The following is a 26421-nucleotide window of genomic DNA, read 5'->3' as shown; positions in this document are numbered from 1 at the left end:
AAAATGAATGAGTTCAGCAGAATGGGAGATAAAATACTGTGAATTCTCAAATAAGAGCTGAAAGATGGAACCGTCTGATATAACAACCAGGTCCAGACTGAAAAATCTCACAAGCTACTGGAGGGATTGGTACCATGTGTTTTACAGACAGACATGTTTCCCCCACAGGGACTTTGGTGGTCCTCTGACTGTTCTTCCAGTGCCATCATGATTCTGGTTTTGAGTGAACATCTCAACAACTATCAGACAGATTGTGATGAAATTTGGTTCAAAGAGCCATAAAGTTTGTGTCAACTCTGGAGATAGACCGGGACTCGATTAGCAGTAGCTTAACAACATGAAATTAATCAGAGATTTGTGCCTTGTCAGCTCATGATCTTTGTGCCCTGGTATCTGCTCGAGCTGATGTTGAGAAAAGAAAACATTTCAGAAAAACATAAGGACAACCCAGCTAACTGGTCTGGATGAGCTTTGTTCCTGGATGGACATTAACTTTAGTTAGTAGATATAATATATAGAAGTAGGAATCACTGGATATAATAATCTGTTATAGGCAAAACTTACTATTTGAGAATTTACAGTAATTCCTGTTTTACTGTTTCTATCCTGTGTTACATGTAACCGTGAAGCTGCTACCCCTGAACTGTGTATACCGGACATGTCCAGCCTTATCCTGCATTAGCTCTCCATGTCTCACACACACACACACACACACACACACACACACACACACACACACACACACACACACACACACACACACACACACACACACACACATCTTCATTTTTTAGGCTCATCATACAGACTGTCTTTAGTTAAATGCAACCGTGGGACATGTGTTTCAGTTTGTGCCTTTGTTTCCTCACTAACAGGTGAAACTGTTCTCCTGTTCTCCAAAGATCCAACCATCCATTATCTATACCCACTCAATCCTTAACCAGGGTCACGGGGATCTGCTGGAGCCTATTGTTCTCCAAAGATTCGTTTTTAATTGTTTACAGGATGCATCTCAGTTGCACATGCATATCTGTTACTAACCATCATAACTCAAACTACAAAAACCATCCACAGATCAAATGACACTGAAGTATGTTGATGACGTTTTGGCCATAATGTGCATGTTTTCATTTTTCATCCTGCATGAAGCAAAAATAGTTTCTGAAGCGACACAGAACAAGAGTGTTGAGTAATGTGAAGCTTCCAGTGAGGGTTAAACAGTGTTTGAATGAACAGCTGCAGGAATACAGTTTTGTACCCTCAGGTCAGAAATTACTTAGAAACTGAAGTTTTCTTTTGCTAAAATCAGCAGCAACAACAATGAAAACCCTTTAGAGGCACAAACTGAGGCTCATTGTCCACACATTTGTCTCTGAGAAATACACATTTTGCAGCATTTTTGACACTTTTCAGTATTTCTTGAAAAGCGGCTGTTTGTACCTGCAATGTTTTTAGTGCATGGTTTTGATTGAATACATCCATACCCTCCCAGGGATGTTGTGTCCTGCCAACAGTAGTGAAGGCAGTTTCCTTTCTGTGTGGCATCTGTGGACTTTGCTGCCTGTGGGTGTGAATCATCCGTGGAGCTGCCTCCGTCCATGTTTTGCTGACTCCGTTCCCCAAAACAACTGCTGCCAAAATGGTCTGAATAAGCCAAAAGTTTCTGATGTTCTTTGTGTATAAGTGGTTTAAGTGTATTACATGTTAAACCTCATCCAGTTAATGTTATGTTGTGTCTTTAACGAAAACAATCCTGTTTGTTAAAATGTTCATAACATATGCAGAAGAGTTATGAAATAAACTGAAACAAACTCAACTGTGGCTGTTTGCTTGTGACAAACGAGGAATTTGTTTTTTATTATTCTGCCACTTGATGGTGCCATTAACTAACAGTGTAAGTCGGACCAGTCAGCTCTACAGCAACAAGGAGAGAACTCAAACACTGGTCCAAAATATTTTATTTGAAAAGAAAAAGTGTCTTCCAAGTTCTGTTTAGAATTTATAATAACTTCTTAAAATTTACATGTTATTTAGACAAAATCTGTCATTTTCTAAATGAACAAAGTGTGTGCCAGTTAAAAGACATTAATAATTTCAAGCTTGTGTAAATAAAGATTAAACAGCAAAGCAAACACGTTTTTTTCAATAGCCAAAACAATAATATAATCGTTGCAGCCTCAGATAGTAGTATACTATAGTTTATCCATAAAAGAAATATTTGTTTTAATCTGCAGCACTAAAGTACACGCGTCCATATGTCGCGACACTTCCGCGTGACGCTCCGACAAGCAGCCAATGGGTGAAGCGCGACAGCGCAGCTTTATTAGCATACGGGGGATTGAAGAGGAGCAGGCTCAGCGGTTTGTTCTCACATTCGTCTGAGACAAACGATGCCTGAACCAGCCAAGTCCGCTCCCAAGAAGGGCTCCAAGAAAGCCGTGACCAAGACGGCCACTAAGACCGGCAAGAAGAAGAGAAAGACCAGGAAGGAGAGCTATGCCATCTACGTGTACAAGGTGCTGAAGCAGGTCCACCCCGACACCGGGATCTCCTCCAAGGCCATGAGCATCATGAACTCTTTCGTCAGCGACATCTTCGAGAGGATCGCCGGGGAGGCTTCCCGCCTGGCGCACTACAACAAGCGCTCCACCATCACGTCCAGGGAGATCCAGACCGCCGTCCGCCTGCTGCTGCCCGGCGAGCTGGCTAAACACGCCGTGTCCGAGGGCACCAAGGCCGTGACCAAGTATACCAGCTCCAAGTAAACTCCTCCTGTTTCAGCATCCACCCAAAGGCTCTTTTAAGAGCCACCCACTGTTTCTGCTGAAGCAAACTTTCCTTAATATCTGTTGTTTGTGGGGGGGGGCAGCTAGAGTTTAAAAAAAAAAAAAAAAAAAGGCATCAGTCAGATTAATAGGCTGGTCACATTATCAGCAGTGACATGGAGACATTTGAGCCATTGAGAGACAAAAGGACATTGGACAAACTGGTCTTCATGGACTGTCCTCACTTCATCAGACTGTAGAGGGGCAGCAGAGCTCATTCTCCAACAGACTCATCCAGTTCTGCTGCCACAGTGAAAGACACAGGACTTCATTCATACCGTCTTCACTCAGTTTTATTGCAGGTACAGGAAAGAACATTTTGTAGCACTAGGACTTGGTCCTGGTGTCTAGTGCAACCACATATTCAGACATGGACTCTGTACACAGTCCCATAGTCTGTCTGTTGGTACAGAAACTCACCCCTTTGCAGCTGATAACTCCATCTCACTCATGTTTGTCATTACAGCTTATTCACTGATGAATAAAGTATCTGTCTGTCTATCCCTGTGTTAATGTTGTATATTTAGCATGTATATGTTAATATATTTCATATTCTTCTATACAAGAAATACTGCTAATATGTATGTACAGCTCTACTTCTGTTTCTCCTTGTTCGACTGTACAAATGCAAATCTTATATCTGTCTGTGGATATTGTATTATCCATCCACCCACTATCTACTCCCACTTTATTCCTTAACCAGGGTCACAGGGATCAGCTGGAGCCCTGTAATGTATTAATAATGTATTATCTAAACTAAGACACGTCTGTGGAGTTATGAAGACCTGTCCTCTGATAAATAAAAAGTGATCTTTTTAAATATTAAATATTGAAAGGTGTCATTAACATCAAGTTAATGTGCTAAAGGTCCAGAATGAATTATCATGTATTAATAATGTATTATCTAAACTAAGACACGTCTGTGGAGTTATGAAGACCTGTCCTCTGATAAATAAAAAGTGATCTTTTTAAATATTAAATATTGAAAGGTGTCATTAACATCAAGTTAATGTGCTAAAGGTCCAGAATGAATTATCAAATTAAAGTCGATCAGTCATTTAATAAGTAATCCTGTATTTTCTGTACCAAGTCTGTCTGGGGTGACGGTGAAGTCACGTGTGCTGAGACTTCCGCGTGCATTTACAGTTGGACGCTCCGACAAGCAGCCAATGGGGGAAGCGCGACGGCGCAGCTTTATTAGCATACGGGAGATTGAAGAGGAGCAGGCTCAGCTACTTTTCCTCACATTCGTCTGAGACAAACGAGTCTAGCACGATGCCTGAACCAGCCAAGTCCGCTCCCAAGAAGGGCTCCAAGAAAGCCGTGACCAAGACGGCCAGTAAGACCGGCAAGAAGAAGAGAAAGACCAGGAAGGAGAGCTATGCCATCTACGTGTACAAGGTGCTGAAGCAGGTCCACCCCGACACCGGGATCTCCTCCAAGGCCATGAGCATCATGAACTCTTTTGTCAGCGACATCTTCGAGAGGATCGCCGGGGAGGCTTCCCGCCTGGCGCACTACAACAAGCGCTCCACCATCACGTCCAGGGAGATCCAGACCGCCGTCCGCCTGCTGCTGCCCGGCGAGCTGGCTAAACACGCCGTGTCCGAGGGCACCAAGGCCGTGACCAAGTATACCAGCTCCAAGTAAACTGCTGCTGCTGTCAGCATCCACCCAAAGGCTCTTTTAAGAGCCACCCACTGTTTCTGCTGAAGCAAACTTTCCTCCATGTCTTCCTGTCAACAACGGGCTTCACATTCACAGCGTCACTAAGTCTCTTACTGCACTTTCACTGTATCACCAACTTGGACAGAACCTCATATATACATGTTGCTACAATTATGTCTTTACCATGAACTGACTTCAGCTTTGGCTCAACTCAATCCCACAGCTACACATCAATAAACTTTGAGTTCCAGAAACACTTAGAACAGAAGTTATGGGGGTAAAAGTTGGAAATCATAAATTAGCTTTAATGTGTTTGTGTCATTCACAGTATCATGTTTCCCTGTACAGTGAAATTCTTTCTTTGGTGTCCACAGTGAATGCCAAGTCAAAATAATGAGCTGTAAATTATATAAACACTCAGTATGTGTGCTATGTATAGAGGAAATAATTTATAGATATATATATAGAAATAAAAATATAAGCTTTGTACAATAGCAGTGCAAGGTAAAGTAGAACCATGGTAATAAATTAACAGTATTAATGACCATGTAGGTGAGTTTACAGCAATGTGTTTAAATAAAGTGATTTAACAAACATATCCTGACTTTCTCTAGATGAGAATATTTTATATCCACTTTTATTTTAATAATTTGCAAAGTATAAAGGAGTTTAGAGCATTTGTACCATAGGTCTTTGTCACATAGTTAAAACTTCTGAGGTAAAAACAACAAAATTTCCTTTTTCAGGAGTCTGGGAGCTACAACCTGAAACAACAGGTCTCTGGATTTAAATCTGATTTTTGGGACCATAAAGAGATTTTGACTGGAGGAGCGAATTATTTGGTTTAAAGCGTAAGGGGTCAAGAGGTCAGTGATATACTCAGGGGCCTGATTATGTAACGCTCTAAAATATTAAAATTGACAAAGACTACTGCAGGGTATGACTTGAAGTCATAAGTGAAAGTGACTTATATGGCTATGTATGGTGACCCATACTCGGAATTTTAACCTAATTCCAAAGTGCACAGACACACTCATACAGCAGTGAACACACACCCGGAGCAGTGGGTGCCCACTTGCAGTTGGGGGGGTCTGGTGCCTTGCTCAGGGGTCTCACCTCAGTTGTGGTATTGAAGGTGGACAGGGCGCTGGCTATTAACTCTGCGCCACCGACAATTCCTGCCTGCCGCAATTTTCAGGTTACAAGTCCGACTCCCTATCCATTAGGCCACGACTGCCCTCGTGATGTGTTCTCTTCTACCGGTTCCTGTTAGAAGCCTCGCTGCCGCATTTTGCTCCATCTGAATTCTGTTTAGTGTTGATTTATTAAAAGCAGTAAAAACAAGATGTTTATATATCTATAAACTACTACATATTCTGTTTTATTACTTTACAGCATGTGTCTTGATTAGAATATTTTTGGAATGCATATTATTTTAAGCTATGTTCTAACTAGGAATTATTTTTTTATTCTATAGATAAACACCTCCACACCCCCCAACCCCTCACACCCCTCTCCATCAAAGACGACGTGAATAGACTGTTCAAACGATGACAAATGTACAGTGTCAGTCTGATCATTGTAGAGTCTGACAGCAGGAAGGAAAGACCCCTCAGACCTCCAGCACCAAAGAAACTGACTGAAAATGACACAATAGTTTGAATAACTACAGCTGCATGTGTTTTTCATCTTTAACTGTGTGTGCTTGTATCATGGAGCTCGACCAGAGCCTGATGTGATAAAAGACAGAAATTGTTTAGTGGATAAATAAAAGAAATGAAACCCATTTTAGTGAAGTAGCTGTTTTATTGTAAAAACACAGGGTTACCGGTTTCACTTAGAAAGGAAATGGCACCGCCCACTGCCACTATAGTCCTCAAATACGTCCGCAGATTGGATTGAAATAACGACGCTCACAATGAACTCGACGTCAGTTTCGTTACGACAGAAACCAATCAGTCAAGATGAGTGGTCGCGGTAAAGGAGGCAAGGGACTCGGCAAAGGAGGCGCCAAGCGTCATCGCAAAGTTCTCCGTGATAACATCCAGGGAATCACCAAACCCGCCATCCGCCGTCTGGCTCGCCGTGGCGGAGTGAAGCGTATCTCCGGCCTGATCTACGAGGAGACTCGCGGGGTGCTCAAAGTCTTCCTGGAGAATGTGATCCGCGACGCCGTCACCTACACCGAGCACGCCAAGAGAAAGACGGTCACCGCCATGGACGTGGTCTATGCCCTGAAGAGGCAAGGCCGCACCCTGTACGGCTTCGGAGGCTAAACCTGATCCTGACTTACAACAACCCAAAGGCTCTTTTAAGAGCCACCCACCTGCCTCAAGAGCTTCTTCCTTATTCTTTCGTATTAATGAAGTCTGTTTGTGTGATTCCGGCTGTAAGTTTAATGTTATGTTGTGACAGAATAATGTGAACTGTAATGTAAAGTGTGTTTGGTTCCTTTGAACACGAACAACCTGAAAATGTTAAATTATCTTAAATATGTCCATATAGATTCTGACATATGGCAAAATCCACATTTGTGCATAATGTGCAGCTTTTTATACATGTGTTTCTGAATCTCACATATTAGAAACTTCTGGTATAAACTGATATTTTCATTGATTGATCCCACGTAGTGTTTGCAACAACTGTATTTACACTCTGCTCTTTTACCCGAGTTTGTGGACAAACCAGCAGAAAGAAAAGCAAATGTATCAGGATCTGACATCAACATTAAACCAAATATGACAAACGTTGTCTAAACAGATTTGTCTAAACGTTTAGGACATAAATTCCAATTCCAAGTATTTTAGTATTTCAGTTCAGGCAGAATGAGGTGGGAAATAAAAACTTCAGGTAAATCACATCAAACTAAACAATGAAAACTAAAAAAAGAAATACCAGGAATAATGTTCCTGCTCTGCAGTAGAACAGTTAAGGAAAAGTCAAATCCATATCACTAATTCACTTCACTTCCGGTGGGCTACAGGAAGCAGCAACTGAAAATGTTTAATAGTGTAAATATCTGTCAACAGTTAAACACGTTGGACTGAAAACTGGTAAAAATGTGTACTGGTACTTTCACTGTCCCTGTCCTCACCACCACCTTTCTCATTTTACTGCAATACCTGCCTGGGAGAGACAGGAGCATTTGATGAGGTGAACTTGACAGTAAATATGACACTGCAGCTGTTTGAAACATCAGCTTTGTGAACAGGAATAAAAATGTCCAGGTTGGGGACTGGTTTATTGACACCAAGTGTCCAGACAAACTATATTTATAATCAACTAATCAATATATTAACAGCATAAACACAATTCTCAATGGAAACACCCAGAGTGCTGTTAAGACTCTCATTGGTTACAATTTGAGTGACATCTCATTTCACCCAATCAAATCAAATCTTTGGGGGTCAGCTTTTTCTTCTTTGGCTGTTTTGTTTCCGGGTGAGTCAGACACGGACCCAATTTTCAGTGTACTTTCCTTCAGGAGGGAAAACATCGCTTATATGTTCAGGCTTTGAAACATGAGACTAAAAACTGTCGCGTCCATGAAATACAAGGGAAACTGTTCTCAGCTGAGTGAGTGGCTCTTAAAAGAGCCTTTGGGTGCTGACTGAGCGCGGGGGAGTCTAAGCTCTCTCTCCGCGGATGCGTCGGGCCAGCTGGATGTCTTTGGGCATGATGGTGACCCTCTTGGCGTGGATGGCGCACAGGTTGGTGTCCTCGAACAGGCCCACCAGGTAAGCCTCGCTGGCCTCCTGCAGAGCCATGACGGCCGAGCTCTGGAAGCGCAGGTCGGTCTTGAAGTCCTGAGCGATCTCCCTGACCAGGCGCTGGAAGGGCAGCTTGCGGATCAGCAGCTCGGTGGATTTCTGGTAACGGCGGATCTCTCGCAGAGCCACGGTACCGGGCCTGTAACGGTGGGGCTTCTTCACTCCGCCGGTGGCGGGAGCGCTTTTACGGGCAGCCTTGGTGGCCAGCTGCTTCCTGGGGGCTTTGCCTCCGGTGGATTTACGGGCGGTCTGCTTGGTTCGGGCCATGGTAGCAAAATACAAACCTTCTCTATGTTTTCAAGAAAAGTGACGGAGGATTTGGTTGAAGTGTAACCTTTATATAGCCAGAGCGGGAGGGCTGACGATGCTGATTGGTCCAACGTATCCACGTGATCAACAGTTCATCTATTGGATCAAAGAAATTTAAAAAAATCTTAAAGGACTGAACTTCAGGCCTGTGACAAAAGTCTGTTTTAATTAATGAAAAGTTGACCACACATATGAAAAGATATCAAGACTGTGTATCTGGATACTACAGTAACTGCTCACTGTATATACAAGTACTGGCTTTAGTTTGTGTCATGGCAAACCAGACTCACTAAACAAACATCTGCTGTCATTTCTAAATAGTTTAAACACTATTTTGCTGTAGATGCAAACCACAGTACAAATCTGATTCTAAACTGTGATGACTGGATTTATGCAGAACTGAGTAAAAACTGTTAAATATGTTTTGCATAAAGTGGAATAACTGGGCTCAGGGCAGCTCATGGACAAACAGCAGTTTATACTTCAAATTAACTGAATAGGCAGCAAATGCATTTTTAATAAACTAGGTAATAAACTAGATAATTTCATAGATATCACCTGTAATTACAACAAAAACAAACAATGAGAAACATATTCTGAAACTAAGACAAGAAAATCACAGTTCTCATACTTTGTGTTCTTGATGTTTTAGTACAATAAAGGAATAAATAAAGAACATTTTTAAAAGGTTAATGATTTGATTCCTGATCTCTTCCTGCAGATCATTTCAGTCTGAAAATAAAAAGCCAGGAAAATATAGAAAAAGTACAACTGAACTGAACTTGAGCTGCTGTTGTATCAAGATACTGAGCAGATATGAGGGAACTGTTGTAAAACACATTGTACATGTATGTAAGTCAGACTGTCCCTGAATAGTCTCTGAATCAGTATGATATGCTAAATACTCTTAATATCTAATCTATATATAATAATGATCATGTATATTATATCACCCATGATATCAGATGTTGAAAGTATAACTCTCCTGTAACCAGTCGTAGGAAACATACATTTTTATTTTAAAACAATCACAAAGCAGAAGAAATTATTAGTTATAAATATACATTATGTTCAAAACGTTACTGCAAAAAACTTCAATGACTGAACTTCAGGTTCAATGTTTGAGAGCAGCGACCACAAAATAATGATGTGGGCTAATAAACATGTACAAATATAAAACTAAAGTATTTATATACAACAAATGTTCTCCAAAGTCCAGCTGCCATAAGTGTGAGAGCAGCAGAATCAAACATGTGGACAACAGAGTCGGTTCCTATAAACCAGGTCATGAGCAGATAATTTCCCTGCACCCAGAAACAAAGACACACCGACTCAGTTGTCTAAAGCAGGAAGGAACCACAGCTCTCAGCTGAACGTTTGGGTGGCTCTTAAAAGAGCCTTTTGACGGGTCAAAGGTCGCCCCACATTTACTTCTTGGCTGGCTTCTTGGCGGCCACCTTCTTGGCTTTAGGGGCTTTGGAAGCTTTGGGCTTGGCCACCTTCTTAGCAGCCTTCTTGGGAGTAGCCGCTTTCTTGGTCACCTTCTTCGGGCTCTTGGCGGCCTTCTTAGCCGCCGGCTTCTTGGCGGCAGCGGGCTTCTTCGCCTTCTTCGGGGTCGTCTTGGCTGCTTTGGGTTTCTTGGCGGCCGCGGGCTTCTTGGCGGCTGCCGGCTTCTTAGCCTCGGTGGCTTTCTTCGCGGCCGGCTTCTTGGGCTTGGCGGCGGGCTTCTTCGCTACTGTCTTCGGCTTCTCGGCGGCCTTGCTCGCCTTGAAAGAGCCAGAGGCTCCGGTGCCCTTGGTCTGGACCAGAGAGCCTTTCTCCACCAGGGTCTTGATGGCGCGACGGATGTGGGTGCTGTTGTGCTCCACATCGTAGCCCTGAGATGCCAGCGCCTTCTTCAGAGCCACGTAAGAAACGCCTTTCCGCTCCTTGGAAGCCGCCACCGCTTTCAGGATCAGCTCGCTGGCGCCGGGTCCAGACTTTTTGCTCGCCTTGCTCGACTTCTTCTTCGCCGCCTTGGCGGGAGCTGCCGGGGCCGCGGCTGGTTCTGGAGCGACTTCTGCCATCGTTGTGTCGTACTAAGTGCGTCCGCTAGTCGGTCAGACTGATGCCGAGCTCCCCGCACCCACAGGAACTTAAACACACCATGAGAACCGTGGAGACTCAACCCCGCCTGCTGCCCCGCTCTGCTGCTGCAACTCGCTGCCACTTGTGTTTTCTCTTCGCACAAAAACGCCTAAAATTCACATTTACCGGGAGCGATGAGGTGAAAACCTCCATCGACCCGACGGAGAACAAGTTTCTCTTCACGTGGGTGTCAAATAAAGAATTAAAGGTTTTTTAATTTTGGTTGGGAAGCCTCGAAACCTCCAACACCTGCTCCCGTGTGAGGCGTCGCTGAGTGACTTTTCTTTGTAATTTCTCTCATAAATCCTTTAACAAACATCCGACCGCCAGTTAAACTAATGAGATGTTGAGAAAAGATGTTTAGTCAGAGACTCCAAGTAAAAACAGTCAGATCCTGGTGTGTGTTTGCTTTTAAATAGAGATTAGTTTCATGTCTGCAAACACACTCAAAAGTTGCTGCTGTGGCTGATGCTGACTGTGTTTCACGTGTGTGTTTTTCTACTTCAGTTACTTTTACACAAAGACACTTTCAAACTATTTATTTGTCTTTAAAACAAACACATATTTTTATGGATCTGTTCAGTTTCTCTGCTCATCTGTTCCAATGATGGTAAATCCAGTAAGTTGCTGGTGTGGCCCAAAGCCCTTGTACCATTGAAGATTATCATCATCACTTTTTAATTAGTAATACTGCAGTAGCAGTAGTAGTATTTGTGATGATGCTTTTGTATTTTCTGAGTATATTTTATTAAACCATGGAGAAAACATGATCACCTCATTTTTAATATCCACAACTGTGGTTTGATGTGAATAAAGTAGAAAATTGATTGATGGATAAATATAGATTGATTATGCCCATATAGGGTGAATATTATATATATTATATTATTATACTGAAGCTTATTTAGGTTATATCAAATTATTATCTGTGAAATGAACAAGTTGCAGTTCTGTGTTTGGATCACTAATACACCTCAACCTCTTTAGAACCATAACTAAATGTTGTATATTTACACCTGCAACTTCTTCATACATGTTTTAGTCCAAATGAAGTGAATCCAAAATGTTAATAACATAATAAAGTGAAAGTTAGACTCCTGCTTACTGCTCCTATATACTCATAATGTACTCATAGTGTACTCATAATGTACTCATAATGTACTCAATGTACTCATAGTGTACTCATAGTGTACTCATAATGTACTCATAGTGTACTCATAATGTACTCATAGTGTACTCAATGTACTCACAGTGTACTCATAGTGTACTCACAGTGTAGTCATAGTGTACTCATAGTGTACTCATAATGTACTCATAGTGTACTCATAGTGTACTCAGTGTACTCATAGTGTACTCAATGTACTCACAGTGTACTCATAGTGTACTCACAGTGTAGTCATAGTGTACTCATAGTGTACTCATAATGTACTCATAGTGTACTCATAGTGTACTCATAATGTACTCATAGTGTACTCATAGTGTACTCATAATGTACTCAGAGTGTACTCATAATGTACTCATAGTGTACTCATAATGTACTCAGTGTACTCATAATGTACTCATAATGTACTCATAGTGTACTCAGTGTACTCATAATGTACTCATAATGTACTCATAGTGTACTCATAATGTACTCAGTGTACTCATAATGTACTCATAATGTCCTCATAGTGTACTCAGTGTACTCATAATGTACTCATAATGTACTCATAGTGTACTCATAGTGTACCCATAATGTACTCAGTGTACTCATAGTGTACTCATAATGTACTCATAATTACTATGTAGTCATAATGACAACCTGTCAGGTAAATGTGACTTTCTTGTACAACAACATTTCCAGTAACTCTCATTGGCTGATTAACTTGATAGGGCTGATTTAAAAACAGAGACAAAGAATGTAGTTCAACAACATCAGCTCTACCTGTGAGGTACTTCAGAAAGTAAGTTTAAGTTTAGTAGAAACTCAGAGTAGTTTAGTTTTCTGTTCCCGAAGCAGAAATCATTTAAACTCTAAGTCAGTTACTGTGTGGGAAAAACTGCTCACGCACAGATTTTTTTGAAAAAGCTCTGACTTTCTGTGTCTCCTCCTTCCTGTCAGTCTGCAGTCAGACAGGCTGTGTCATTTCCTCATTCATACAGTTCATACCGAAACGTGATCATAGCACATTCATTTCCAGGAGCTGCAGATACAAATCTCAGACAGAAGCAAATAATTTAGTTTTACTGATATGATGGTTCTTATGATGAATCAGTCAGACACTGATCTGTCCTTGCAATACTTTTGTAAATTAAAGATTGTAATTTTGACTTTTAATGTTTCCATAAATGGAAAGAAACTGTGAAAACTCTCACTTGTCATTATTGTTAACTGAGTGTAGTTTGATTACATGAGTCACACCACTGGGTCCACCTGGGTTCAGACCCTAAACCTGACCTGCATGTGTTTGGACTATGGGAGGAGAAAACCCACACAGACACAGGGACAACATGCAGACTCCACACAGAAAGGCCCCGGGTCCACCTGGGTTCAGACCCTAAACCTGACCTGCATGTGTTTGGACTATGGGAGGAGAAAACCCACACAGACACAGGGACAACATGCAGACTCCACACAGAAAGGCCCCGGGTCCACCTGGGTTCAGACCCTAATCCTGACCTGCATGTGTTTGGACTGTGGGAGGAGAAAACCCACACAGACACAGGGACAACATGCAGACTCCACACAGAAAGGCCCCGGGTCCACCTGGGTTCAGACCCTAATCCTGACCTGCATGTGTCTGGACTGTGGGAGGAGAAAACCCACACAGACACAGGGACAACATGCAGACTCCACACAGAAAGGCCCCGGGTCCACCTGGGTTCAGACCCTAATCCTGACCTGCATGTGTCTGGACTGTGGGAGGAGAAAACCCACACAGACACAGGGACAACATGCAGACTCCACACAGAAAGGCCCCGGGTCCACCTGGGTTCAGACTCAAATCCTGACCTGCATGTGTTTGGACTGTGGGAGGAGAAAACCCACACAGACACAGGGACAACATGCAGACTCCACACCGCAAGACCCCGGGTCCACCTGGGTTCAGACCAACAACCTGCTGCTGGAAAGAGACTGTCATATGTGAGGACCCATATTATTTTATAACAATGAGAAAATATTTTAATGATTTGAGACTTTGTTGAAGTTAGATAACTCGACTGTTATTGCCAATACCTCAGCGAACAACTTTGAAATCCTATCCCACTGAAGTCTGAAACCTAATCCCAGCCCTGCTCCTCTAACTGTGTAAAACGGAATCTGACTATGAACAAGCTGGTTTATAATCTGGTCTATCATAACTGGGTAATTCTATCATTTGGGGTACATTTCATGTCCACTTATAATAATTATACCTCTTCTAACAGTTTTCTTTAATAAAATATTGTATTTTCCCATTTAAAGAAAATACTCTCCCACATGACACAAACATTCTGTGCAAGATACGTTTCAATTAGCTTGAATCACCATTAGGGTCCTAGACTGTCAGATTTGGTTTATTCAGTTGAGTGAGTCTTGTTTTTAGAATACATCCTGTTTTAAAGTCAACATTATCAATTTTTCTATTTATTTTAAAATACTAATTAAATAGTAAAGAATTGAAATAAATTAAGGAAATACCTTAATATGTTAATGTAAACAAAAGTTACTAAGAAACTCTCGTCCCTGCAGCTCAAATTGGTTTGTCCCAAAACTACGTTACCATCATCCATTTTTCTCCATCCATTTGATTTTTTTTTTTTTATCAAATTAATTAAAAATGTTTGTTCGCAGTCTAGAAATTGTTAGACATGCAGTAATTAGTCTGCAAAGCATATTCTGTGAAATTGGCAGGCTATACTTCTTACCCATGAGCCCATGGCAAGTCACTAGTCACTTCTCCATGTGCTGAGAACACACCTGATGCAGGTCAGTAGCAGGCAGGGATAGTTGGAAAACAAGCAGGGCAATGGCCCTCAAGCATCCCTGCACTAAATGAAAAGCTAGTTCCTCTAATGTTTTCCTAACTTGGGTTTAAATGTAAAATATGAGTTTTATTCTGTACTAATTTAGTCATTTTAAAATTCTGAATTGCATTTCTCCCTCAAAGTAAAGACTGTGCTGGTGATTAATAGTGTGTCCAGTCAGCTGTGTCTTTTATTGTTGACAACAGCACAGGAGTCTTTCACATTTCAAGTATCTAACATGGAGTTTCTGAAGTTACATTATATATTCACAGGTTGGACTTTTTCTTAACATCCTTTAAAATGCATAAATCAACTATAAAGTAGATTTATTGTAAAAAAATATTTGTGGTCTGACCAAAATAAAAAAATAATCATCAATGTACATCATTGGTCCATAACATAACTGACACAACTGACAACCAGCAGATCAAATACACTGAGGGAATATGATTTTACTGAGAAAGCATATGAATTACAGAATGACTCAATTGTTTCTTCCAGTCAAAGTGTAGGAAACGTCTTAGTAGGAGCCACCAAGCTTCAACATGAAGTGTGTTCCCTCTCAGCACTTTAAGCTGGGAATTACCATGTGGGCTGGGATCCTCTGCCCCTGTGGCTCTTTGCCACGATTCGCCCACTGTTGAACACGCTGGGGGCAGCACGGAGGTTAGGACTAAGGGGGTCTAGATGATGGATGGATGGATGAACACGCTGTTATGTTCATAGTTTTCTGCCATTTTATTGTGAGTTAGCTCTTTTATTTAATCCCTTTCTTTTGGAAACTGTACCAACTGAACTGTTGTTGTCTATAGTGTTTATTTAAACGACCAGGTTTCATGTTCCATTATCCAAATATGTTGTATTGTGTTTTCAAATACCTGAGTATGTTCTTTATGTCCTGAGCAGCTTAAAAATCCAACATAAGGCAGTGAGCAGGAAAACAGCTTCATAAACTGGTGTCTAATGTTGACACTGTGAGTTTGGGCACAGCTGGGGACTATGTGATAAAACTAAATGTGGAGCAGTTGTCAGGTTGTTATAATTAAGGTCTCAGTCTAATTCTATAAGTTTCTAAAGAACTACTGAGCTTAAGCAGCAGACTCACTGTGTCAGGACATTAAATCAGGCACTGGCTTCCATCAACATGAGTGTGTTTGCAAACAGCAAAATAAGTTGTGTTTATTAAAAAAATACCCAGAAAAGTCGAAGGTTTTTACATCAGATCTGTGAATGAACATCTCATCTCTCTGTAAAAGTCCTTTAATCGAGCTTCTGAAGTTTTTTGAAGCATTTAGGAGAAAAATCACAAGGAAAAGACACGGAGCGGCGCCTCACTCGACCGCAGACAAGGCAGGTTTGAACGCTTCACAAACAAAATGCAGGAAAGTATTTTGGTTTACGTAGCTCCCACGTGAAGAGAAACTTGTTCTCCGTCGGGTCGATGGAGGTTTTCACCTCATCGCTCCCGGTAAATGTGAATTTTAGGCGTTTTTGTGCGAAGAGAAAACACAAGTGGCAGCGAGTTGCAGCAGCAGAGCGGGGCAGCAGGCGGGGTTGAGTCTCCACGGTTCTCATGGTGTGTTTAAGTTCCTGTGGGTGCGGGGAGCTCGGCATCAGTCTGACCGACTAGCGGACGCACTTAGTACGACACAACGATGGCAGAAGTCGCTCCAGAACCAGCCGCGGCCCCGGCAGCTCCCGCCAAGGCGGCGAAGAAGAAGTCGAGCAAGGCGAGCAAAAAGTCTGGACCCGGCGCCAGCGAGCTGATCCTGAAAGCGGTGGCGGCTTCCAAGGAGCGGAAAGGCGTTTCTTACGTGGCTCTGAAGAAGGCGCTGGCATCTCAGGGCTACGATGTGGAGCACAACAGCACCCACATCCGTCGCGCCATCAAGACCCTGGTGGAGAAAGGCTCTCTGGTCCAGACCAAGGGCACCGGAGCCTCTGGCTCTTTCAAGGCGAGCAAGGCCGCCGAGAAGCCGAAGACAGTAGCGAAGAAGCCCGCCGCCAAGCCCAAGAAGCCGGCCGCGAAGAAAGCCACCGAGGCTAAGAAGCCGGCAGCCGCCAAGAAGCCCGCGGCCGCCAAGAAACCCAAAGCAGCCAAGACGACCCCGAAGAAGGCGAAGAAGCCCGCTGCCGCCAAGAAGCCGGCGGCTAAGAAGGCCGCCAAGAGCCCGAAGAAGGTGACCAAGAAAGCGGCTACTCCCAAGAAGGCTGCTAAGAAGGTGGCCAAGCCCAAAGCTTCCAAAGCCCCTAAAGCCAAGAAGGTGGCCGCCAAGAAGCCAGCCAAGAAGTAAATGTGGGGCGACCTTTGACCCGTCAAAAGGCTCTTTTAAGAGCCACCCAAACGTTCAGCTGAGAGCTGTGGTTCCTTCCTGCTTTAGACAACTGAGTCGGTGTGTCTTTGTTTCTGGGTGCAGGGAAATTATCTGCTCATGACCTGGTTTATAGGAACCGACTCTGTTGTCCACATGTTTGATTCTGCTGCTCTCACACTTATGGCAGCTGGACTTTGGAGAACATTTGTTGTATATAAATACTTTAGTTTTATATTTGTACATGTTTATTAGCCCACATCATTATTTTGTGGTCGCTGCTCTCAAACATTGAACCTGAAGTTCAGTCATTGAAGTTTTTTGCAGTAACGTTTTGAACATAATGTATATTTATAACTAATAATTTCTTCTGCTTTGTGATTGTTTTAAAATAAAAATGTATGTTTCCTACGACTGGTTACAGGAGAGTTATACTTTCAACATCTGATATCATGGGTGATATAATATACATGATCATTATTATATATAGATTAGATATTAAGAGTATTTAGCATATCATACTGATTCAGAGACTATTCAGGGACAGTCTGACTTACATACATGTACAATGTGTTTTACAACAGTTCCCTCATATCTGCTCAGTATCTTGATACAACAGCAGCTCAAGTTCAGTTCAGTTGTACTTTTTCTATATTTTCCTGGCTTTTTATTTTCAGACTGAAATGATCTGCAGGAAGAGATCAGGAATCAAATCATTAACCTTTTAAAAATGTTCTTTATTTATTCCTTTATTGTACTAACACATCAAGAACACAAAGTATGAGAACTGTGATTTTCTTGTCTTATTTTGCGAGTTCCATATTATTTCTAGCGGAAGTCTCGTACTTAGTGTAGTCACATGACGTGCTCTTTTCTGATTGGCCAACCACACTGCAGATCTATCTGACCAATGAGCGACTATTAGCAGCTATATAAACCGGGACTGGGCTGGTGAAGCACACTTCTTTTTCATCGAGCAAAGTTATTTGTTCTCTAAAGTTGAAATTTCTGCTAAAATGTCTGGACGTGGCAAGACCGGCGCTGGAAAAGCAAGAGCTAAGGCCAAGACCCGCTCATCTCGGGCTGGACTCCAGTTCCCCGTGGGTCGTGTCCACAGGCTCCTGAGGAAAGGAAACTACGCTGAGCGTGTCGGTGCCGGAGCCCCGGTCTACCTAGCGGCGGTGCTGGAGTACCTGACCGCTGAGATTCTGGAGTTGGCTGGCAACGCCGCCCGTGACAACAAGAAGACCAGGATAATCCCCCGCCACCTGCAGCTGGCCGTCCGCAACGACGAGGAGCTCAACAAGCTGCTCGGCGGAGTCACCATCGCTCAGGGCGGCGTGTTGCCCAACATCCAGGCCGTGCTGCTGCCCAAGAAGACCGAGAAACCAGTCAAGGGCAAATAAACTTTCTCTGCTTCCACAACTCAAAGGCTCTTTTAAGAGCCACCCACTTCCTCTGAGAGCTGGTTCTTCATTAGTTTGATATTAATGATATAATCCACATAAACATGTAACAGAAGTCACTTAGTGCTGTTTCTCTGAACAGTAACTATTTAACATGGTGACTAAAATGTAGACAAAACTTTCACTGTAGTTTCTAGAAAATATTGACATTCCAGCAGCTTCTTATTTTCTTAAACTGTCTAAACTGAGCAAATTGAAAGTTGTTTCTCCAACCTCCCACATTTCCATGTTTCTCTAGTTTTCTGGATTACAAAATGTGACTTTCCTTATTTTGTACTCAGCATATATATATATATATTTTAAATATTCTTCATAATTGAAACATGTTCTGGGATCCTGTGTCGAGCAGCTGTTCTAAACTCATTTTGAGAAGCAGGTTTAGTTAAACTGGTTTCTTCATTCCCCTGGATTCTCATATGCACAGGTACCTAAACAAAGTCCATTCCTGACCCTGATATGTGGGTTCTGTCAATTGTCTCGACAAAGTCTGTCAGTCTCAGGCCTGGTTGTAGATTAAACTGGTCTTTCCACAGTGAAGTTTCTGTAGTCACTACATGTTACTGCACTGCCTTACGTATCCACCACAGTGCCCATAATATTACCATGATGTGTGTACGGACATTTAACCTGATATTCAAAACCTTATTTATTATTTTTAACTCAGGAATGATTGTACTGAAGGACACACTGCCAGTCTTCCAGACCCCTAACCCCCATCTATTATTGCCATTTACCCTGTAGTTGAGCAGTGTTGCTGTTTCCTGTAATATTAAAATATCTGGATCCTGTTTGTGTTTCCAGAGATGGTGAACTGCTGCTGCAGTGTTTTCACTTTGGCCTTCATTTAATTTTCTCATACAGGAAAGCAAAAGCAATAGGAAGCAGCTGTGTTGACAATGGGTCAGTACTGACAGCAACGATGATGACATCTGCTGGGTAAACTGCTGATACTGCTGCATTTGTGTGAGTTGAGTAAATGTGGGCCATGAAGAAACAGTCTAAACATTCTTCCTGTTTTTAGAGTTGACAGATTGTTCAATAAAGCTCGTGTTATAGAAAGAATCAGTGTTTTAAATGCCCTGGCATTAGGACAAGTACACGTGTGAGATGGTCATTTGTTTGAGATATGACCACAGTGGATTTGAAAAGTTGTGTAATCTTTATTATTGACTCAGTTCAAGCTGCTTCTGATTCTTCTATGTGACAAATATATGGTGAAGGATTAGGCTGATCCCTGTGACCCTAAATAGGAATAAACAGGTTTAGATAACACTGGTCCACAAGGTGAAAACCCTGGAAATGAAAGTAGCTAAATTTTACCAGAATTGAGTCACTAATAAAGTCCTGAGTGTATATTGGCTCCAGTTTCCAAGATACAGCTTCAGGTCAAAATACCAATAAATTAATTCAAAATTAGGACAGAGGGTTGTAAAATTATGGTCCATAGGTTTCCTGCAAATTGGGATATAATTCTCATATAATGAGAATAGTGCCACAACAGTCATAATAAATGTATCTTTTCATTGCTATAGCTCAAACATACTTGCCTGTGTATAAATAATTATAAATATTTGTCAAATATCTTGAAAACTTTAAATAACCAGCACCTGCATTTGCTGCTACCTTTATTTTGAAGGATTTTAACCGGCCATTTAGAGGCGCACATTTTCTAGCTTGAAGAGCGGAAACGGAAAACTGGCGCGTGACTTCGTGTGACTGTTTTCTTTTACGTCCGCAAGAGCAGTTTAAAGCCCGACTCTCGAGGTGCGTTTGATCAGTTTTTCTTCGGAAGAAACAACGAATCAGTCAAGATGAGTGGTCGCGGTAAAGGAGGCAAGGGACTCGGTAAAGGAGGCGCCAAGCGTCATCGCAAAGTTCTCCGTGATAACATCCAGGGAATCACCAAACCCGCCATCCGCCGTCTGGCTCGCCGTGGCGGAGTGAAGCGTATCTCCGGCCTGATCTACGAGGAGACCCGTGGGGTGCTCAAGGTCTTCCTGGAGAACGTGATCCGCGACGCCGTCACCTACACCGAGCACGCCAAGAGGAAGACGGTCACCGCCATGGACGTGGTCTATGCCCTGAAGAGGCAAGGCCGCACCCTGTACGGCTTCGGAGGCTAAACCTGATCCTGACTTACAACAACCCAAAGGCTCTTTTAAGAGCCACCCACCTGCCTCAAGAGCTTCTTCCTTATTATGTTAATAACGAAGTCTCAGATAGAAACAATTAGTTCTGTTTGTCTCAAACACGTTAACTTCAGTGTGTCTCTAATTTATTTCTAAATCTTAAAAAGAAAAAATGAACCATGTTTCAATGGCTCTTAGTGACGTGTGTTACTCTGATACATTTTCTCATCAATATAATTAGATTTCTTTAAAACTCCTTTTCTAAACTGTTGGAGTTTCTGACCCAATGATCATTTAGACCCAAATGGAAAGTTAATTTATTTAAAATAAATTAAGAAAAATGTGTTGAAAATGCTGTGTTTGCCTCAGGATTGAGTCTGCATCACTTTTCTTTTGGTTAAAATGTCATTTTCTGAAATCTCTGAAAAATTATAAACCAATTCTATAAAACAGCCTAAATTATATTATAATAATTTAGTTATATTATTATAAATGATTTAATATTGGATCATATTGACATGGACACATGTTGAATAAAACATTGTCTGTTTTAGTTTTAGTTTAATAACTATAATGAATAATTATAGATAATTTGATAAATGCACATTATCATTAGATCTTGGTGTAATTTAACATACACTGTTTCTGAATTACATCACATTTCTCCTAACAAAAGACCTGCAAATGATTTTTTTCCCATAAGACCATATTTCCATAGTTAATGGACCCTATTGTTTGTCGTCCCAATGCTGTGGGATAGAAGACGTGTTTATGGGTCTGGTCATGAACTTGGTTTAATATTCTCTACCTGAAAACTTCATCTCCTTTTTTTGCGTGACTGGATTTGTCAAGATTCAAGTAAGTGAAATTCCTTAAATATATATATATATATTTTGTGTTTATTACAAAGTCTAGACACATATTTAGTTATGCTGGAAAACATTCATCAAATTTGATTTAGAGCTTGTTATGTCAGAGTGGTAGTGAAAATATCCTGTGCTCCTCACGTTACATAAAGACACTGACATGGTCACAAATTGAAAAGAATTGTAGTAGAAACTTAAAGTGTCAGATGTAACTAACTTCTAAATGTGTTACATTTTTACTTAGTTTAGCTTAGACCATAATTAAACAGGAATACATTGTATGTGGTACTTGAAACTCCATCATCTGCAGTTGTATCTGAAACTTCCTGTATCTTTGTAGTTTTTTGTTTTTTAACTTTTAAATGATCCTGAGATTTTTTATTGTTGCCCAAGTAGCAGTTTGTAGAATGTGTGTGCATGTGTTCCTTTTAGTATAAGTAATTTGCATTGAAATGATAATACTTGGATCTCTACCCTCGACACATGGTCTACCACCCTGTCTACCCTTTATCTACTACAATATAAGACCCATATGTATTATTCACATATTTCATGTCATTTTTTTAACCTTTTTCCATTTCAGAATGCCACCAGTGCAGAAAGGTCATCTAATCAGTGTGCAGGATGTGATTACAGTCCAAAATGGAGAGGGTGCTTTTGAAATGGACTCAGATGACACTGATGCAAGTGTCAAGCCACACCCATGGGGGTTCAAACTGTGGGTGAGAACTGGAATCTCTGGCATACTCTGTGACTGATGTGTACGAAGGGGGTGTAGATGGAATAGGACAAGTCAAATCTGAACTTGGACTGTCAGGTGATGTTGTGATGAAGCTCGCCTCCACACTCCACACGGAGGGTCCAAACACAACAACTTCACCTGTGACTTAAAAAGTCCTGCTCAGTAGGTGTTTGCTTGTCATTATTCTGTCATGTGTTAATACTGTGGTCCTGTGCCAGGCCTTGTCATCGTCTGCTCTGAAGACATGCAGTTTTCCTACAGTCTGTTTTGGTGTCATGACATGAATCTACCTGTTGCTGTTGTTTCCTGACAAGTGCAGTAACAGTTTCAGAGGGACCTCACATATACTGACCTGAGTACCTAAAGGTATTCTCCTCCTGTCCCTGTTGAAAACTCTGGTCACATTTTTCTTTCCAACACGTCTGAATCTCAGCTCATCTAAACCCTCTTCAGCTTTTCCTTTTCCAAAGGCCACGATCTCTGAACATCCCTGACCTCCCTCAGCCTGTCGGGCCCCTGTGTCTTAGCTGATTCTGATCAGCTCTAATAGTTTGGGTTCTGCTAAAATATGAAGTCATCTGACCCTGCTCAGCTTTTGTTCTGGGTGAACTCTCAACTTGTTCCAGCTCCTGAGCCAATTTAACTCAAGTCTTCAACCACTTGCAGTTTATGTATTTTTGGGCTGCAGCTGCTCAAGTCTCTCACTGCCCTGAGTGAAATCTTTTTTGTTTCTGCAGCTAATGTCTGTTCTTCTTCACACAGAAGCTCAAACTCAGTCTGCTTCCTTCTCTCATCAGCTGTTTTGTCAGATCCTCAATAATTTCATCAGCATCAATAACAGAAACTACATCCTCCTCATCCAAATCTAATTTTAAAGTGTTTTCAAATTCTTCATCTTTGAATGATCACTGGTCACATATCACTTAACACACTTTCCTCGTGTATATTGAAGTACAGATATTCAAATCCATCACTATTTTCTACCTTAAATCTAACTTTTCAGGCCTCTCTCTAAACAGCTATGTCAAAATGTGTACTGGTACTTTCACTGTCCCTGTCCTCACCACCACCTTTCTCATTTTACTGACATACTTTTATTGCCTGGGAGAGACAGGGGCATTTGATGAGGTGAACTTGACACTGCAGCTGTTTGAAACATCAGCTTTGTGAACAGGAATAACAATGTCCAGGTTGGGGACTGGTTTATTGACACCAAGTGTCCAGACAAACTATATTTATAATCAACTAATCAATATATTAACGGCATAAACACAATTCTCAATGGAAACACCCAGAGTGCTGTTAAGACTCTCATTGGTTACAGTTTGAGTGACATCTCATTTCACCCAATCAAATCAAATCTTTGGGGGTCAGCTTTTTCTTCTTTGGCTGTTTTGTTTCCGGGTGAGTCAGACACGGACCCAATTTTCAGTGTACTTTCCTTCAGGAGGGAAAACATCGCTTATATGTTCAGGCTTTGAAACATGAGACTAAAAACTGTAGCGTCCATGAAATACAAGGGAAACTGTTCTCAGCTGAGTGAGTGGCTCTTAAAAGAGCCTTTGGGTGCTGACTGAGCGCGGGGGAGTCTAAGCTCTCTCTCCGCGGATGCGTCGGGCCAGCTGGATGTCTTTGGGCATGATGGTGACCCTCTTGGCGTGGATGGCGCACAGGTTGGTGTCCTCGAACAGGCCCACCAGGTAAGCCTCGCTGGCCTCCTGCAGAGCCATGACGGCCGAGCTCTGGAAGCGCAGGTCGGTCTTGAAGTCCTGAGCGATCTCCCTGACCAGGCGCTGGAAGGGCAGCTTGCGGATCAGCAGCTCGGTGGATTTCTGGTAACGGCGGATCTCTCGCAGAGCCACGGTACCGGGCCTGTAACGGTGGGGCTTCTTCACTCCGCCGGTGGCGGGAGCGCTTTTACGGGCAGCCTTGGTGGCCAGCTGCTTCCTGGGGGCTTTGCCTCCGGTGGATTTACGGGCGGTCTGCTTGGTTCGGGCCATTGTCGCTTCTCACTTTCTTCTCTCACAAAGAGTCTAAGTCAAACCCTCAGCACATGTCCGCTTTTATAGTCAACGCCGCGAACCCCCCTCACTCTGATTGGACCAGCGTGTTTACGTCATGAACGCCGTCACCGATTGGACCGCACCGGTTTGAAAATACAAACTTTTCCCAAGGCGCCAACCTGCTGCTGCTCCGCGCGTTTCTAACGGTTGGACCGCGTCTTCAGCTTTGACACCGGTAGAAACGGTGCAAGTTAAAGCTTCGTCGACACAAAACACAGAATAACAGCACAGACACGCGGCCTTATGTCTCTATGGTCCTTTAGGACACACTAGGAGCTAATTCACATTTGACCTCAGATCAATTCAATTAGGCCTGAATTAAATTTGATGTAGATTGTTAGTGATTCTAAAAACCGGTTGTCTTTATGTGCAGTTGGTGTCAGTCCAATCATGTCACAGACAGAACAGTGTCAACCTGAGCTATGTGGAATAACATCAGGAGGAAAGATCAGTTTTTATTTCTTCCTAGTTTGACAGACGTGTCTCAGCTCACAGCAAAGATGCTTCAGGGACATTAGAGCTTTTCCCTCCAGCTGTGACGTCAATGAAACGGTTTTACTTTGTGCTTCATGCAACTAAAACATGTTGTTGTGACTCACATGGTCATTGATCTGCTGGTTTAATGTTTTAAGTTGCTTTAACTTAAGGACAAAATGTTCCTTCATACACATCATTCATCTCATTTTCACTAACATGATCAATACAATCAGTAACTCTACAACACTGCATGTTAAACCTGTTTCAGGTAGAAGCTACATATGAGATCGAACAAAACACTACAGAAAATAAAACCTAGATATGAACCATGTCCTTCTTGTAAACAACTTGGCTGCTGTTCTTCCAGTCCAGCCTGCTGTTCAAGTGGACTCCCAGGTACTTGTAGTGGTCCACTATTCCCACCTCCTGGTCTTGGACAGACTCTTACAGCAGAGCTGCGTCCATAACATTAGAGGAGGGTTTTACCTGCAGATGTGGGAGCTGAACACAAGCCAACCTATTTCCATATGTTCATTTTCTGCTTCTCCAGGCTGTAACTAAAACATGTGGCTGTAAACTTGTCCACATGATGATTAGTGAGCTGGTTCCAAGTTTCAGCCTCATAAATTCATTGATGTGTAGCTGTGGGATTGAGTTGAGCCAAAGCTGAAGTCAGTTCATGGTAAAGACATAATTGTAGCAACATGTATATATGAGGTTCTGTCCAAGTTGGTGATACAGTGAAAGTGCAGTAAGAGACTTAGTGACACTGTGAATGTGAAGCCCGTTGTTGACAGGGAGACATGGAGGAAAGTTTGCTTCAGCAGAAACAGTGGGTGGCTCTTAAAAGAGCCTTTGGGTGGATGCTGAAACAGGAGGAGTTTACTTGGAGCTGGTGTACTTGGTCACGGCCTTGGTGCCCTCGGACACGGCGTGTTTAGCCAGCTCGCCGGGCAGCAGCAGGCGGACGGCGGTCTGGATCTCCCTGGACGTGATGGTGGAGCGCTTGTTGTAGTGCGCCAGGCGGGAAGCCTCCCCGGCGATCCTCTCGAAGATGTCGCTGACGAAAGAGTTCATGATGCTCATGGCCTTGGAGGAGATCCCGGTGTCGGGGTGGACCTGCTTCAGCACCTTGTACACGTAGATGGCGTAGCTCTCCTTCCTGGTCTTTCTCTTCTTCTTGCCGGTCTTACTGGCCGTCTTGGTCACGGCTTTCTTGGAGCCCTTCTTGGGAGCGGACTTGGCTGGTTCAGGCATCGTGCTAGACTCGTTTGTCTCAGACGAATGTGAGGAAAAGTAGCTGAGCCTGCTCCTCTTCAATCTCCCGTATGCTAATAAAGCTGCGCCGTCGCGCTTCACCCATTGGCTGCTTGTCGGAGCGTCCAACTGTAAATGCACGCGGAAGTCTCAGCACACGTGACTTCACCGTCACCCCAGACAGACTTGGTACAGAAAATACAGGATGTGTTTATTACTTATTAAATGACTGATCGACTTTAATTTGATAATTCATTCTGGACCTTTAGCACATTAACTTGATGTTAATGACACCTTTCAATATTTAATATTTAAAAAGATCACTTTTTATTTATCAGAGGACAGGTCTTCATAACTCCACAGACGTGTCTTAGTTTAGATAATACATTATTAATACCTTACAGGGCTCCAGCTGATCCCTGT

The 26421-nt window shown here is 42.4% G+C and overlaps 10 protein-coding genes across 10 annotated transcripts; 6 read left to right on the top strand and 4 right to left on the bottom strand.

The window, feature by feature from the left end:
• The first annotated feature begins 2384 nt into the window (after window positions 1-2384).
• Window positions 2385-3326, top strand: LOC113142356 (histone H2B 1/2-like). Its single transcript, XM_026327361.1, has one exon. The coding sequence runs from the start codon at window positions 2391-2393 to the stop codon at window positions 2763-2765; it is 375 nt and encodes a 124-aa protein (XP_026183146.1). The 5' UTR covers window positions 2385-2390; the 3' UTR covers window positions 2766-3326.
• Window positions 3327-4085: 759 nt separating this feature from the next.
• Window positions 4086-4604, top strand: LOC113142359 (histone H2B 1/2). The gene has a single exon (XM_026327364.2). The coding sequence runs from the start codon at window positions 4101-4103 to the stop codon at window positions 4473-4475; it is 375 nt and encodes a 124-aa protein (XP_026183149.1). The 5' UTR covers window positions 4086-4100; the 3' UTR covers window positions 4476-4604.
• Window positions 4605-6436: 1832 nt separating this feature from the next.
• On the top strand, window positions 6437-7239 carry LOC113142363 (histone H4). The gene has a single exon (XM_026327369.2). The coding sequence runs from the start codon at window positions 6458-6460 to the stop codon at window positions 6767-6769; it is 312 nt and encodes a 103-aa protein (XP_026183154.1). The 5' UTR covers window positions 6437-6457; the 3' UTR covers window positions 6770-7239.
• A 468-nt stretch (window positions 7240-7707) lies between these two features.
• Window positions 7708-8609, bottom strand: LOC113142352 (histone H3). Its single transcript, XM_026327356.2, has one exon. It carries the CDS (start codon window positions 8528-8530, stop codon window positions 8120-8122), a length of 411 nt encoding a protein of 136 aa, XP_026183141.1. The 5' UTR covers window positions 8531-8609; the 3' UTR covers window positions 7708-8119.
• A 961-nt stretch (window positions 8610-9570) lies between these two features.
• On the bottom strand, window positions 9571-10671 carry LOC113142350 (histone H1-like). The gene has a single exon (XM_026327354.2). It carries the CDS (start codon window positions 10636-10638, stop codon window positions 10000-10002), a length of 639 nt encoding a protein of 212 aa, XP_026183139.1. The 5' UTR covers window positions 10639-10671; the 3' UTR covers window positions 9571-9999.
• Window positions 10672-16308: 5637 nt separating this feature from the next.
• On the top strand, window positions 16309-17409 carry LOC113142348 (histone H1-like). Its single transcript, XM_026327353.2, has one exon. It carries the CDS (start codon window positions 16342-16344, stop codon window positions 16978-16980), a length of 639 nt encoding a protein of 212 aa, XP_026183138.1. The 5' UTR covers window positions 16309-16341; the 3' UTR covers window positions 16981-17409.
• A 568-nt stretch (window positions 17410-17977) lies between these two features.
• On the top strand, window positions 17978-19275 carry LOC113142354 (histone H2A-like). Its single transcript, XM_026327359.1, has one exon. It carries the CDS (start codon window positions 18015-18017, stop codon window positions 18402-18404), a length of 390 nt encoding a protein of 129 aa, XP_026183144.1. The 5' UTR covers window positions 17978-18014; the 3' UTR covers window positions 18405-19275.
• Window positions 19276-20257: 982 nt separating this feature from the next.
• LOC113142361 (histone H4) lies at window positions 20258-20945 on the top strand. The gene has a single exon (XM_026327367.1). It carries the CDS (start codon window positions 20276-20278, stop codon window positions 20585-20587), a length of 312 nt encoding a protein of 103 aa, XP_026183152.1. The 5' UTR covers window positions 20258-20275; the 3' UTR covers window positions 20588-20945.
• A 2443-nt stretch (window positions 20946-23388) lies between these two features.
• LOC113142351 (histone H3) lies at window positions 23389-24248 on the bottom strand. The gene has a single exon (XM_026327355.1). The coding sequence runs from the start codon at window positions 24199-24201 to the stop codon at window positions 23791-23793; it is 411 nt and encodes a 136-aa protein (XP_026183140.1). The 5' UTR covers window positions 24202-24248; the 3' UTR covers window positions 23389-23790.
• A 619-nt stretch (window positions 24249-24867) lies between these two features.
• On the bottom strand, window positions 24868-26024 carry LOC113142358 (histone H2B 1/2). Its single transcript, XM_026327363.1, has one exon. It carries the CDS (start codon window positions 25996-25998, stop codon window positions 25624-25626), a length of 375 nt encoding a protein of 124 aa, XP_026183148.1. The 5' UTR covers window positions 25999-26024; the 3' UTR covers window positions 24868-25623.
• Between the last annotated feature and the right edge of the window lie 397 nt (window positions 26025-26421).

The sequence above is a fragment of the Mastacembelus armatus genome, chromosome 23 (genome assembly GCF_900324485.2).
Source record: "Mastacembelus armatus chromosome 23, fMasArm1.2, whole genome shotgun sequence".
Lineage (NCBI taxonomy): Eukaryota > Metazoa > Chordata > Actinopteri > Synbranchiformes > Mastacembelidae > Mastacembelus > Mastacembelus armatus.
Note: the sequence above shows the minus strand (reverse complement) of the source record. Positions and strands in the feature narration are given on the sequence as shown.

What these genes read in the sequence shown, in the direction of transcription:
- LOC113142356 (XM_026327361.1), top strand. Translation starts at nt 2,391, where the DNA reads ATGCCTGAACCAGCCAAGTCCGCTCCCAAGAAGGGCTCCAAGAAAGCC.
- LOC113142359 (XM_026327364.2), top strand. Translation starts at nt 4,101, where the DNA reads ATGCCTGAACCAGCCAAGTCCGCTCCCAAGAAGGGCTCCAAGAAAGCC.
- LOC113142363 (XM_026327369.2), top strand. Translation starts at nt 6,458, where the DNA reads ATGAGTGGTCGCGGTAAAGGAGGCAAGGGACTCGGCAAAGGAGGCGCC.
- LOC113142352 (XM_026327356.2), bottom strand. Translation starts at nt 8,530, where the DNA reads ATGGCCCGAACCAAGCAGACCGCCCGTAAATCCACCGGAGGCAAAGCC.
- LOC113142350 (XM_026327354.2), bottom strand. Translation starts at nt 10,638, where the DNA reads ATGGCAGAAGTCGCTCCAGAACCAGCCGCGGCCCCGGCAGCTCCCGCC.
- LOC113142348 (XM_026327353.2), top strand. Translation starts at nt 16,342, where the DNA reads ATGGCAGAAGTCGCTCCAGAACCAGCCGCGGCCCCGGCAGCTCCCGCC.
- LOC113142354 (XM_026327359.1), top strand. Translation starts at nt 18,015, where the DNA reads ATGTCTGGACGTGGCAAGACCGGCGCTGGAAAAGCAAGAGCTAAGGCC.
- LOC113142361 (XM_026327367.1), top strand. Translation starts at nt 20,276, where the DNA reads ATGAGTGGTCGCGGTAAAGGAGGCAAGGGACTCGGTAAAGGAGGCGCC.
- LOC113142351 (XM_026327355.1), bottom strand. Translation starts at nt 24,201, where the DNA reads ATGGCCCGAACCAAGCAGACCGCCCGTAAATCCACCGGAGGCAAAGCC.
- LOC113142358 (XM_026327363.1), bottom strand. Translation starts at nt 25,998, where the DNA reads ATGCCTGAACCAGCCAAGTCCGCTCCCAAGAAGGGCTCCAAGAAAGCC.